The 13,420-nt window shown below is 37.1% G+C and overlaps 1 protein-coding gene across 1 annotated transcript in view; it reads left to right on the top strand.

The window, feature by feature from the left end:
• The window catches only part of LOC107681366 (protein SOGA1-like), a 50,647-nt gene extending 46,807 nt beyond the window's left edge, over window positions 1-3,840 (top strand). Inside the window, exon 14 of the mRNA XM_016477642.1 lies at window positions 237-3,840. Within this exon, the coding sequence (XP_016333128.1) occupies window positions 237-389 (153 nt within the window). The 3' untranslated portion in view covers window positions 390-3,840. The remainder of the gene's footprint in view (window positions 1-236) is intronic.
• Window positions 3,841-13,420: the final 9,580 nt, after the last annotated feature.

Below are 13,420 nucleotides of genomic sequence, written 5' to 3'. Positions count from 1 at the left end.
GTCACCACTGTTGATCTGGTTGACTGCATTTAACCATGAACCTCTGATTGTGTTATACCAGGGCTGGGCAACTTCAGGTGTGTTTGATTAAGGTTGGAGCTAAACTCTGCAGGACAGTGGCCCTCCAGGACCGAAATTGCCCAGCCCTGTTTTATACTAACTCCCCTCTTCCTCCAAAGCATAAACCCTGAATCAAGCAAATATCTTAAAATCTTTTTAATCTTTTTTCTTTGCAGGATTCAGTTTGTGACTGCAGCTCACAAACTGCCACTTCCTGTTTTGCCCGCCACTCCCGCTCCACCACACGACATACCCATGGCCAGTGCAAACATCGAGTGCAAGAGTCACCCATGGGAACCGAAGAACGATTCGATACCAGTAATGAATGAGAATGAGGGTGGCCTCTTGAGACACCCAAAAAGTACACAAAGAAGACAACTGTCAACACTCACCCCACACACACTGCCACACAAATCCACTGCCACATACGCCAATACACACAGACACACCTTTAAACAAACAAATACATACTTCATACCTTCAATAAAAGTCTTCAGGGTTGCAACAATGGGACCTTGAAGAATTCCTGCATCTGGACTTTCCAAACCAGACCTCAGTTTAACCAGCACACTTTAATGCCAAGAAAGGTGAAAGAGTTGACCTCCCCTTTAGGTCCACCATTCCACTGTCAACCAGCCAGATTTCACATTGTAAGTCCATCATTCCAGCGTAAACCAGCCAGACCTCTCCTTAAACTCTACCATTCCTTTGTTCTTCGTCCAGCTACCAGGACAGCTTAGCCAGCCATTTCAATCCCCATGGGAGAACTTGAGTAATCCAAACCAAGTTGACACCAGGTCTTAATGAAGTCATGTAGATATAAAGGGAACATACAGCATGCAACTGAACTACACAAACCAAGAACCTCAACATGGCCTTCAGTAAGATCATGATGTTTTTTTGACAACTGCCCAGTGGCCCTTACTTTTGACCACAAACAGCATTGCTTGGAGTAGCTGTAAAATTGTCCTGTAAACAGCCCTTGATGGATTCTTCAAATTCACAACTTTTTGAGTCTACAATGGACCACTTTTCCCTTTAATGGTTAAGAAAGGTGTTATCACCCAAATTCAACATGGTCTCAATTTGGTATTAAGTTTATGTTATCTATAGACAATCATCTAAATAGCTTGTTTCAACCACTATATAGACTCTGCAACTACTTGGGACCATCTTCCATTTTCAAACCATCCAAAATATGAAATACCCCTGGATTTCTCTAAAAAGGACTGGATGATATGATTGATCATATTGCATTATGGATCTGTCCTTTTTAAAACTTAATATTCTTATTATGCTGTCTGAAGATGTCTACGACAACACGTTTGGTAGCTGTAGAGTAGGAGGATAGCAGTTGTATTGTTTGCTTTGGTATTCGTACTGTGTTTGAACATTAACATTAACACGTAAATCTCCATTCCCTGGCTAGGATGTCCTCATGAATTTTAAAGTGTAATTGTCATTTTTATTCTTACCCTCTAGTTTTACAGAAGACATGTTGCTGGGTGCATCTTCTGCATTCCTCCTCTTTATATTCTCTGTCTACCTCTTCATCCTCCATCATTATGCTGAAATAAACCTAATGGACCTTCAGTCAGGGTAGACGCCAATTTTCATTTGATGGGAATGAAAAACATGAGATAGAAGTACATTCAGTTTAATAGGTGGTACTATTGTGTGTTGGGAACAACTCTGCACAACTTGAGTTGGGAAAATTACCTGTGACTGTAGAAAACCTATTGAACTGAGACCTTGTTCTAAATATCATGCTTGTGGTCAACCTTTAAGGCATAACATTGGTCAAATAATGCTGCAAAGACTGTGGGGTTGTAACTGTATAGTCTATATCAGTGCAAGCTCAGCAAAAGTGGACATAAAAGGTGCTTATTGGCCTAAAAGGGAGCTCGTAAGCACCCTTTTGAAACCTAAAATTGTAAATGGGACACCCTATATGCCCTATTGCGGCACTTGCGGCAGTGTCAATCTCTTACAGCCTCATTCATGCCAAATTGAATGTCGTCTACCCTGACTAAACCCCATAATCCTATTTTCCAGAACACATTTGAAAGCCTCACAAAATACCAATTATGCAGATATTACATATATAAACAGAGATAGGTTTAAAACTGAAACACTGAATGCTAATTAATTGGCCATAGTGAGATTCTGAGATTAGTGAGATTTTATCAAATAATCCCAAAATATAATCCATAATCTGACCATTCATGTAGCTATGCAGTTACCGTAATACGAGTGTGTGCCTCCCTGTATCTGCCCCTGCATCAGTCAAGTATGATTGTAATGTGTTTTCTCCAATCTCCAGTTGGAGTGATGCTGCAGAAACTGAAGTTTAGTCCTTTTTGCTGGTGCTTTTCTTAGATTTGATGACAGTACATTAGAGGAAACATTTTTGTATGCATTTCTCGAGCCATAAGGATTTGTTGATTCAGCTCTTTTATAAATCGGGCATTAGTAAAGTTTCAGAATATCACATTTCTCAATGTCTGGCAAAAACAAAAACAAAACAAAAAACAGTCAGATATTATAAACCACGCCTATTATTTCCCAGACAATGTCTCCTCTTTATCTGTCACAGCCTTGCCATATGTCCCACAGCTACCTCTTAAATCAAAACTGTATCTTCCATTACGTTTAATCCATTCATGTTTCATTTTGAAGGTCACTAGAGTGCCTTTTAAAAAAAATTTAAGCAACAAGATATCTGTTAGGAGTAGGTTTATGAGGAACCATCTAATGATGGCAATGATACAACAGATGTTCTCAGAAGACTGCTGCTAGCTACTGAACCCCTCTGTTTTTTGAAAAAGACAAAAATGAGACAAAGTCTGTAAAGTTAAATGAAGTGCAAATTCAATCTATAGTGTATATTGTAATTTATTACAGTAGCCAAAATGCAGTTTGAGGACATCTAAGAGTGAAATCTGCTAATGTAATCAGTCCAACCTTTCTTTATAAGCCATTTTAACTTGTTTGAATGTTTCCTGAGTTGAGTCTGATGATGTAGCTTTGCCCACTTATACATATCAGACAAACGGTGTACCGTCCTTTCAAGTGCCCCTTAACCCGTTTAGTCTTTGTATTCGTGCTTCTGATTTTGGTCACATGATCTCTGAAAAGACAGGGGGAATGACCTTAGTTCAGGAGCTTTTCGTTTGAGCGCTCCCACAATGCTGAAGTCTTACATCAAACCCTACTGATGGTTTGAGAATGGAAATTTCCCCAAATTTAGCAGAAGAATGTAAATGATACCAATTACACAGTTTCATAGCAATTCTTAAACCAGTGACAGAAGTTTAAAAGGTCATGTGGTTGGTGGTTTTAGATTTAAAGAGGTTGTTTTCATGGGAGCAGCTCTCTGATTGGCCTTCCTATTCACAATATTGGTCTTCATCACGCTGGTGTCATCACAACACCCTGTTTTAATGCTTAGCAATATATACAACACCTTGTCTCTTATTGATGTAAATATTTTTTGCTAAATTATTATAAAGAGAATGCGTGTATATTTCTTTTTTGTTTCCATTTGAAATCTCTTTCGAATGAAAAAAGATGATGAGAGATGGACATTGAGAAACCTTTCTAAATGTTTTAACTTGAAATCAGATATACTGTAAATAAATACACAATTTGTATTCTTTCTATCCTCGTGTAGGAAATGTTGAATGTCTGCCAACTTGAGCTTGAATTCTGTACCTTGCCTCACCTGAATTAAAAACATGAGAAGATTTTGTGTAAATAGAAACATTTTAAAAATAAAAGTGCTGAAAATTTCTTGTTAGGCTTTCTTTTGTCCTTTTTTATATCTGCTTGCGAACTACAGTAGTTTATTGCTGCTTTTCACAATTCACAAACTAACATTAGCTGATAATTAATCAGCCTACTATAACTGTTCATATGTTATCTACAATGTTATGAAAAAAGTTATTAGCATTAGCATTAGCAACAGACTAATTACACCAGCTGTCATTAAAATTATTCACGCAATTATTTTTGTGATTCATTTTTTACTTTTCAATCTGCACTCGTCAAGCCATTTTATTGAGTCTTAAACTGATCACATTCTTTTAATTTAAGCGTAAATGTGTTTAAGTGTATGCATCTGTTGTGGAGAAACTTACTCATCTCTTTGTTCCCCTTTGGAATAAAGATGGTGGAAAAGAAAATTAAGCAGGTAGAAAGAGTGACGGAGTGGTGTGTTAAATCTTCTAGGATATAATGGTTCATGTCCAATCTCTTTCTTTCACTCTCTCCTTATTAACACACACACACACACACACACACACACACACACACACAACGCTAGCTGATGAAGGGACCATGGAAAGGAAACTCTCGATCAGTTGTGTACCGTTGCATGTGTGTGTGGTGTCGGGTTTACTTGGGAAGAACATCTGTGATTTTCTTCAGGGTCATTTTCCTGCCCGCCAAGATTTTTCCCCCCTTTTTTTTGAAAATAAACTAGTTTACATTTGAATCTGAGTGCAGAGAGAGAGAAAGAGATATAGGATGTGACCAAACAGTTGCATCATTCAAAAAAAGAGATTTCCTGTCACAATGTGATGACACCAGCATTAACGTTCATGGTATGATTCAGCGCAAGAGGAGGAGAAGAAAAGGGAAAAAGAAACTTTAAGGGAAAAGCTGTGGGTCTGAATATCATATGAGGGGTTTTGCTTTCAAGCTGTGATGCACAGCAATAATACATTCCATTTCATTCTCCGCTGAGCATAAACATATACCCGCACACACAGTTTGCAACCAGTGCTGTCTTGCCCATACAAATGGGCAGGACGAACTTCAGTACAACAATCTAGTATGCTGAATCAGTCATTGTATTTGTGTTCATTTCTACATTTTAGAATTAATGTGTGGCCTTTTTCTGAGTTTTACTTTTAAAAGCTATAGCTATTTATTAATATCATCCATTTTTCAGCATTCATAACACTATTAGAGTACCTCTACAGCCGTGAATGTCAGTGGAGATCAGGACAACTAGATGAGCCCCAGAGGTTGCACAAAATTGCGCCAAAATATCAATCATAATGAAAAAGTACAGTCTTAATATTTTATATCCTTGCTCAAAATTTTAAAGGGGTCAGCATAAATGTCTAACTTAAGGAAACACGGGTATATGTAGCCATTACATTTAAACACATCACTTCCCAGAATGCATCCATCTCTTTGCCAAAGGATATGTCCATATTAAGCAATATAAACATTTCTGCAGTAGGCTATTTAATTTATCACAACTTCATAATCAGTATTGAGATGAAAGTTCTATAAAAGTAGGCTATTCTTTTTTTTTTTGGTCGCAAAAAAAGCAAAGTTGTAGGCTCACTATAAGCCATTGCAAATTGAAATACCATCGACAATTATAAAATATCCCACCTAAATTAAGGCATGTTTTAAGCCTACAGCAAATATGCAGTCCTGCAATTATGTCGTTTTAATGTAGCCCAAAATTATATTAAAAAATAGAAAAAAGTCGTGATACCGATTTGGACAAGGGTTTCTGCCCCACGAAAATGCATGGTCACCGCACCAATGATTGTAACAGTAGGCTATATGCGCCGCACGCTACTGCAAAATACACATTTGCAGCATAAAATTAATCGCCTGAAACCATACTTTCCAGCGCAGGCAAACCGCTGGATGGATAACCCCATTTCGTCAAAATTCAAAGATGAGGGATTTGCACTCAAATCTATCGGACGACCCTCTACGTTGTCAAGCGACGAATAGGGGGTACCCTCAACGTCGGCTTATGGACGTGAGGGGGAAATTACCAAACGGCAGTATGTGACGAATAGGGGTGAGACCGTGTTGCCTAGACGGCCACCGGGACAAGACCACGGGAACCAGATGAGTCCTCTGCACAATGTGACTTTTTCTCTGCAGCCTGGAATTGAACTGCTGGTTCGTCTGGCCAGAGGAGAACCGGCCCCCCGACTGAGCTTGGTTTCTCCCAAGGTTTTTTCTCTATTCTGTCGCCGATGGAGTTTTGGTTCCTTGCCGCTGTCATCTCTGGCTTGCTTAGTTGGGGACAATATATGTTCAATAATGAACTGCCTTTAACTGAAAATTGAGTGTTTACTATTGTCTTTTTGCATTATTGACACACTATTTTCCTAATTAAAAGCGCTATATAAATAAAGGCGACTTGACTTGAAATAAAGGTGACCATTTACTTGTGGAGATACTCCAAAACAGAACAGTATATTCAGCTTTCTTTTCAGTTTCATTTCAAAGGTTTCTGGTCAGTAAGATTTTTTTTTTTTTTTCAAGAAATTAATACTTTTATTTAGCAAGGATACATTAAATTGATCAAAAGTTAAAGACATTTATAATATTTCAACAGATTTCTATTTCATGAGGGGGAAATTACCAAACGGCAGTATGTGATCGAAAATTATAAAATATCCCACCTAAATTAAGGCATGTTTTAAGCATACAGCAAATATACAGTCCTGTAAATATGTCATTTTAATGTAGCCCAAAATTATATAAAAAAGAGAGAAAAAAAAGTCGTGATACCGGTTTCTGCCCCACGAAAATGTATGGTCACCGCACCAATGAATGATTGTAACAGTATATGCGCCGCACGCTACTGCAAAATACACATTTGCAGCATAAAATCAATCGCCTAAAACCATACTTTCCAGCGCAGGCAAACCGCTGGATGGATAACCCCATTTCGTCAAAATTCAAAGATGAGGGATTTGCACTCAAATCTATCGGACGACCCTCTACGTTGTCAAGCGACGAATAGGGGGTACCCTCAACGTCGGCTTATGGACGTGAGGGGGAAATTACCAAACGGCAGTATGTGACGAATAGGGGTGAGACCGTGTTGCCTAGACGGCCACCGGGACAAGACCACGGGAACCAGATGAGTCCTCTGCACAATGTGACTTTTTCTCTGCAGCCTGGAATTGAACTGCTGGTTCGTCTGGCCAGAGGAGAACCGGCCCCCCGACTGAGCTTGGTTTCTCCCAAGGTTTTTTCTCTATTCTGTCGCCGATGGAGTTTTGGTTCCTTGCCGCTGTCATCTCTGGCTTGCTTAGTTGGGGACAATATATGTTCAATAATGAACTGCCTTTAACTGAAAATTGAGTGTTTACTATTGTCTTTTTGCATTATTGACACACTATTTTCCTAATTAATGCTGTGCAGTTGCTTTGACACAATCTGTATTGTTAAAAGTGCTATATAAATAAAGGTGACTTGACTTGACTATTACTTTAATATGTTATGTAGAATTAAAACAATGGATTGTTTCAATTATTTGAATATAGTTTCATTATCATCTAAGTGGGGACTATGGTGTTACTGCAAATATAATTTTGCATTTAAATTAATTTTTAAATTATAATTATTAAATAATTAAAATAATAATTTGGTCTTTCTGGCAATTTTAAGGGATATATTGACCTCCACAAGCTCAATTCAACTCTGCTATTGGAATAATCACAGTAATCAATTTTTTATATATTTTTCCTAGGTATATTTGTATTTATTTTTATGTGGTGTGGATGGTGCAATGATATCTGGTAGCTAAGGCCATCAGACATTTTGCACTGATCTTAACCCTGACCTATTTTAAATGCAACAAGAAAGCACAAAACTCAAAATAATTCTATTTCCCACACAAACCCCTTCAATAGCACAGTCAAGCTCTTCACTGGCTCTGATGCTGAGTCAGATGTCCTGTAAGCTCATCCTGATTAGACGGAAATCAGTAGCTTGGGTGAGGTGGCCACTGGAGCTTATGTAGGTTGAGTAAGAAGAGAGTGATACTGCTTATCTTGTAAACCCCTGCCAAACCCCTGGTAAAAAAGCACTGGAATTTTCTCTCTCACATAGCATAGATAGCTCAGGTATAGATATAACACATGCTCCCACCTTTAAGTAGGAGAACGCATAATAGTCTAATTTATTCTGCCAGTTACATAACAAACCAAAAATATATTTCTATCATGACAACTCTCGAAAGATTTTAGCATGGTAATGGATATGACAATGTTAATGCAATTAAATAAATTAAAGCATATATAATAACCCACAGCACATCTATACAGGTGGAGCTGGGGAGGTGGAGGGTTTCAGAGGAACTGCACACTGCGAACTGCTCTAGTGAATGCTAACCAACCATTTAAATGTAAAGCAGTAAGCTCAGTGGCTGCGTATGCAAAATTAACCAATCAGCGTGTGCCAAGTTGTTTAACGCTGTGAATATCATCAGTTTGCGTTAACGACCTATCATTCTATGCCATCTAGAGTTTTATGACAGAACTTGGCATTTACACTTTAACATAAAAGATCTCTAATATAATATTTTGAACGATTTCTTTGGCAAAGCATCATTTGAACTAAAATTGAAATTGTGAAATGGCTTTGTGCACTTATAAAATTGTAACTGGGATCAAATTAAATATATAGCCTGTAGAGCTGTGCTGAACCCGTGTTTCCTGAGTCTCAGAGTGGCTCGGTTCACAGTGCAAGCTTAAAATGCATTTGGGAATGCAACATTCGCCAGTTGCACTTTATTTTTCCATTTACATAATTTCCAACATTTCATTACAGCATTTCACTAGATTTGTAATGAGAAGCGTTTGTAAACCTGTTGCCACAGAAACTTAAAGATCTCCCTGCAAAAATAAAAGCTCTTGGAATACAGTATTTAATTTTACTGCTGAAAAGCTAAAAAATTATTAACCTGCATTTACATTTACAGTGCTGCTGCAATAGTAATATATCATTATAGGGATATTACTAATAACAATTACTATAAATATTATTATTATTAATTCTTATTAAAAAAAAAAAACCCTTCTTAAAAATACCAGTGTGAATGTGATATGGACTGAGACACTATCACAACTAAAAAGATGTTTGAGTCCACTATACAAGTCAAAGACCTTTTACTGTTTTCAGTCTGGTCACTGAAAAGGGGTTGGAGCTCTTAATTGTGCTCGCAAAGTGCCCAGATCGATGCATTTATCTTTAAAATGTATAACATTCAGTAAACACTAAATTCATCCTTTATTTCCTTCCCTAACCCTCAAATGGTTGGGAAAGTGGCTGGAGTTAATTCATTTTGAAAGCATCCTCAGTACTTTCTACCATTGTTCAAGCTGTCAAGTCTGATTTTGTCAGACTGGGACTTGTTAATTGTTTCTCTCTCTGCAAATAAATAAGCTATTTATGTGCCCTTAAACATAAGGAAAATGAAGGGTGAATCAGAAACAACTGGGATGATAAAAAGAGACCTACAGAATGAGTCACTCTTAGAGAAGTGAACAAATATGTGCAAAATATCAGTCGATTCCACTTAATGATCATAGATTTAAGGCAGCAGTACTTGAAATCCCAGAGTGCCGAGCCTGTAACATCCCCCATAAGACCAAACCCTATAGAGCTGTCAGTGCTTTGACCCGCTAGGCAGAGATCCCACAAGAGTGAAATCAATCATACTCCGCACTAATGCAGAGGTCATTCTGGAGAAACGAGAGCGTCCCTGTTGACTGCAGCAAACTTACTGAAAAGAGCCAGCAGAAGCATGTATAGGCCTGAGTCCTGAACGTTTCTTCTGCAGTCTGCTTTGCATCTGAAGTCTACATGTGTTCTCAAGCAAACAATTAAAGAAACAACAAAGAGAATGAATTAGCAGATGAATAGCGGCTGGCATCAAATGAAGCCAGTGTGTTTTGTGTGTATGAAACAGTTCCATTCGGCTGTAATTACTCTGCCAGATCACATCAGTCAGCCGTCACACTGATGGCAGGCGGATAAAATACAAACACAGGATGCAGGCAAACAGTCGCCGCAGATTATGAGCCAACCTGAGCTGTCTCCGTTCCTCGCCGCTCTGAGGGAAAGTGCACTGAGATAGTTGTGAGGCGTGTTTTGGCCACAGCACTCTATGTGAAGGAAGGGTGTGTGTTTCCTAAGGGTGAAAGTGGGGAAAAACAAGCAGGTTGAGTAGATTTACTGAAAAAAAAATGAGGTATGAGAGTGCTAAATCAAACCTGCTCTCAGTAAACACAAGCTTGATAATCACACAACAACATAGTGACTAAAAACAGTTTTGTTAGGTGAAAGTGTAATAGAAAATGCCCAGAGGAACATTTTATGGCATAAAGGATGTTTTTTTCATAGCTCAGATTATTTAATGTTCTATTAAATTAAACTAAAAACTATTTAAGTTTGGTGAACCGGGGGGTAATTTATTTGAATCTTATTTGTACGTTTTTTTTTGTTATCTGCTTACGCCCCACTGACAGTTGTTTACTTTTTTCTAAAATTCATGTTTTAATATGAATCACGCAGTACAAATTCAAATCACCACCTAGTAAAATACTTGCCTTTTTTCAGTTCGACAGGGTTATTATCAATAACTAAAACTCTTAATTGTTTCTGTTAATAAGGTTAAAACAAATATTAGATGGAAAAACTAATTCAACAACAAAAAACAAATTAAACAAATTAAAAAAGTTTTGCTCTGAAATAAGTTCAAGTTGAAGCATTAAAATTACTTGAAATAAACTAAAACTGAACTTAAACGAAATAGAAAATAAATGAAACAAAGGGAAATATAAATATAAAAAAAAATAATACAAATGACAAAAGCATTAAACTATAATAAAACAAAATTTGAAAACATAAAAATACAAGCTAATTCAAAATTAATTAAAAACTATAATAGTGTACAAATAATGCTAAAAATAAAACCTGAGCACTTTTTGAGACATTCTTGAGATCTTTCTTGTTCTCCTGAATCTCTATAGGAGACTCCAGAGACTATCTCTATAGTGTTTTTCTTCTTCTCAGGAGACTAATCTGAAAGGCAAAAGTTTCCATTTGCCCTCCATATAATGTCATTACTCTCTAAGAGAAACAATGTATTTATTTAAAAAGATCTAATTTGTGATTTGTCTTTCCTGTGGGTGTCCGTCCTGTCACTAGTTAGGACTTCATTTGTAACAAAGCATGATAAAAAGAAATTGAAAATCAGGTCAGATGAGGTAAAAGATAAGACAGAGGAAAGACAAAACAGCATAAATGGATATGGAGAGTTTATGAAATCCGGAGAGTCCCAGACAGGAAAACAACTCATTCTCCACCACAAGACCAAAATGATGGTAATTAACGTCATCCCATAATTAGATCTTATATTGTGTGATTACAGTTTAGCAGCTACATGACCAATCCCTGCTCAGACTACACAAGTGAACTCCAGAGGTTAGGGTACACCCATAAACCACATGTTAACACCATCACTTTTAGGGATTAAACTAGTTTGAACTCCACTCAACCTCTGCCGCGTGTTCGAGCCTCTTGTCTCGCTCTCTCTGTTTCTTGCCAAAATGCCATCATGCTGTGCCAGGAAATCTGGGTCAATGGCAAAAGTGGCAGAAGGAAAAAACAAGAACCAGAGAACGACAGATCCTTGTCTCTCGCTAGGGGACTTTGAGGCTCTTAGGATAGTAGAGGAAATCTACATTTTTTCATGCAATTATCACATGAAGCAACACATTGTTATGTGTCTCCCACTCACATTGATTGCAAGAAACGGCATTGGATTGCATTTGTTCTGTGTAATACATTAAGTACTCAACACAGCCAGAGTAATCTTGTATGTGTATAAATAAAGTATACTGTTATATGCCAAAACAATATTAGATATTGATTATTAATCCGGAATTCAAAATAATAAATACTGTTTTCAAATACTTTCCAGTATACACTACATAAACAGGAGGAATTCTACTCTGTTATTTCATGTTTTAAAGAGTTGCTGTCACATGACCTTATCATGTTATAAATGAGCATTAATAAGGCATCCAGTGTTGTGAAAAAAAAAGAAAAAAAAAACAAGCTTAAAAATTAGTTTACATAATGCATGTTGGTGTAAAAGTCTTTCAAAAATGAAAATCTGCTGAAAATGAGGTGCATCCCAATTTTTGTACTTATGCACTATTCTGTGTCATTTTTAGTCTAAATAGTGTGAATAGTGTGTTCATACTGTAAATTCAAAAAAGAAAAAGTGCTTGTTACTTGTGGAATATTGTGATGTTTTTATCAGCTGTTTGGACTCTCATTCTGACGGCACCCATTCACTGCAGAGGAACTATTGATGAGAAAATGATGTAATGCTATACTTCTCCAAATCCGTTCTGATGAAGAAACAAAATTACCTAAATCGCAGGATGACCTGAGGGCGAGTAAATTGTCTGCAAATTTTCATTTTTGGGTCAACTATTCTTTTAACATTTAGCTATAATGTGTCAAGTTCAGAAATATATCCGGACGTATATTAACTATCACACTGGAATGAAAGGTACCATTGCATTGTATGATGTAGTTTTGCTATTATGGTAAATGGATATTCAATGCATCATTTTTTTTTATTATATAGCCTACTGTAGAAATAGTATGCATACTATTTTAGTGTGCTATGTTAGTATCCCTGGTTCTGGTACTCATTCTGGATCATGTGGAAGTGTACATTAGATCTTAATGAATAATGCATTTAGCTGACACCACCTGTGTTCCATACACTCAGTGAAAGGACATTATATAATAGTGAAACAGAGCACTGCTAAACATTTGATGAGCTGTGCCCGAATGAAAAGATGTTTGGACATTGTACAAATATATTAATTATATGTGTCTCTCTCATTTTATGAACACACATCCTCATTCCAACCTCATTTAAAAAAAAAAAGAAAAAAAAAACAAACCTTGCTGACCATAACTTTTGAACAGTAATGCATGTATAAATATATACCGCAGTTTCTATACGTGATAGGGTGGGTTCCTCTGATTCAGACTACAGTCTGTAGAGAGAGCTGCCAGGTGTTCCTTATAATTAATTCATCACAGGTTTGCTGTGGACATATTTAGACTGAAACTCAATAGAGAGACACAAAAGGGGATGGTCATGATGATAATAATGACAGTGATTTAATGTCTTATAATGTGTTTTCAGATGCTACTCCTCTCTTTCTGTGAGCATGAGCTGACACAATATGTTATCGATAAATACATAATTCAAGTAATGCAGGCATTTAAAGATCTAGGCTGCACATGGATTAGACATTCCTTGTCATGGTCACTCGCATACTAATACAGACACACAAAGCTGCAAAATGCAAATGCAGAATTAGCTATAACCTCCCTACAATTTGTGCATGCAATTAAACTAAAGGTGAATGGAAGTGCTATATTTTTTGGATTGTTTGAATTGCTTTGAATTGCAGTGCATTACACACACACACACACACACACACACACACACACACACACACACACACACACACACACACACACACACACA

Source organism: Sinocyclocheilus anshuiensis, unplaced genomic scaffold (genome assembly GCF_001515605.1).
Source record: "Sinocyclocheilus anshuiensis isolate Anshui unplaced genomic scaffold, SAMN03320099.WGS_v1.1 scaffold881, whole genome shotgun sequence".
NCBI lineage: Eukaryota > Metazoa > Chordata > Actinopteri > Cypriniformes > Cyprinidae > Sinocyclocheilus > Sinocyclocheilus anshuiensis.
Note: the sequence above shows the minus strand (reverse complement) of the source record. Positions and strands in the feature narration are given on the sequence as shown.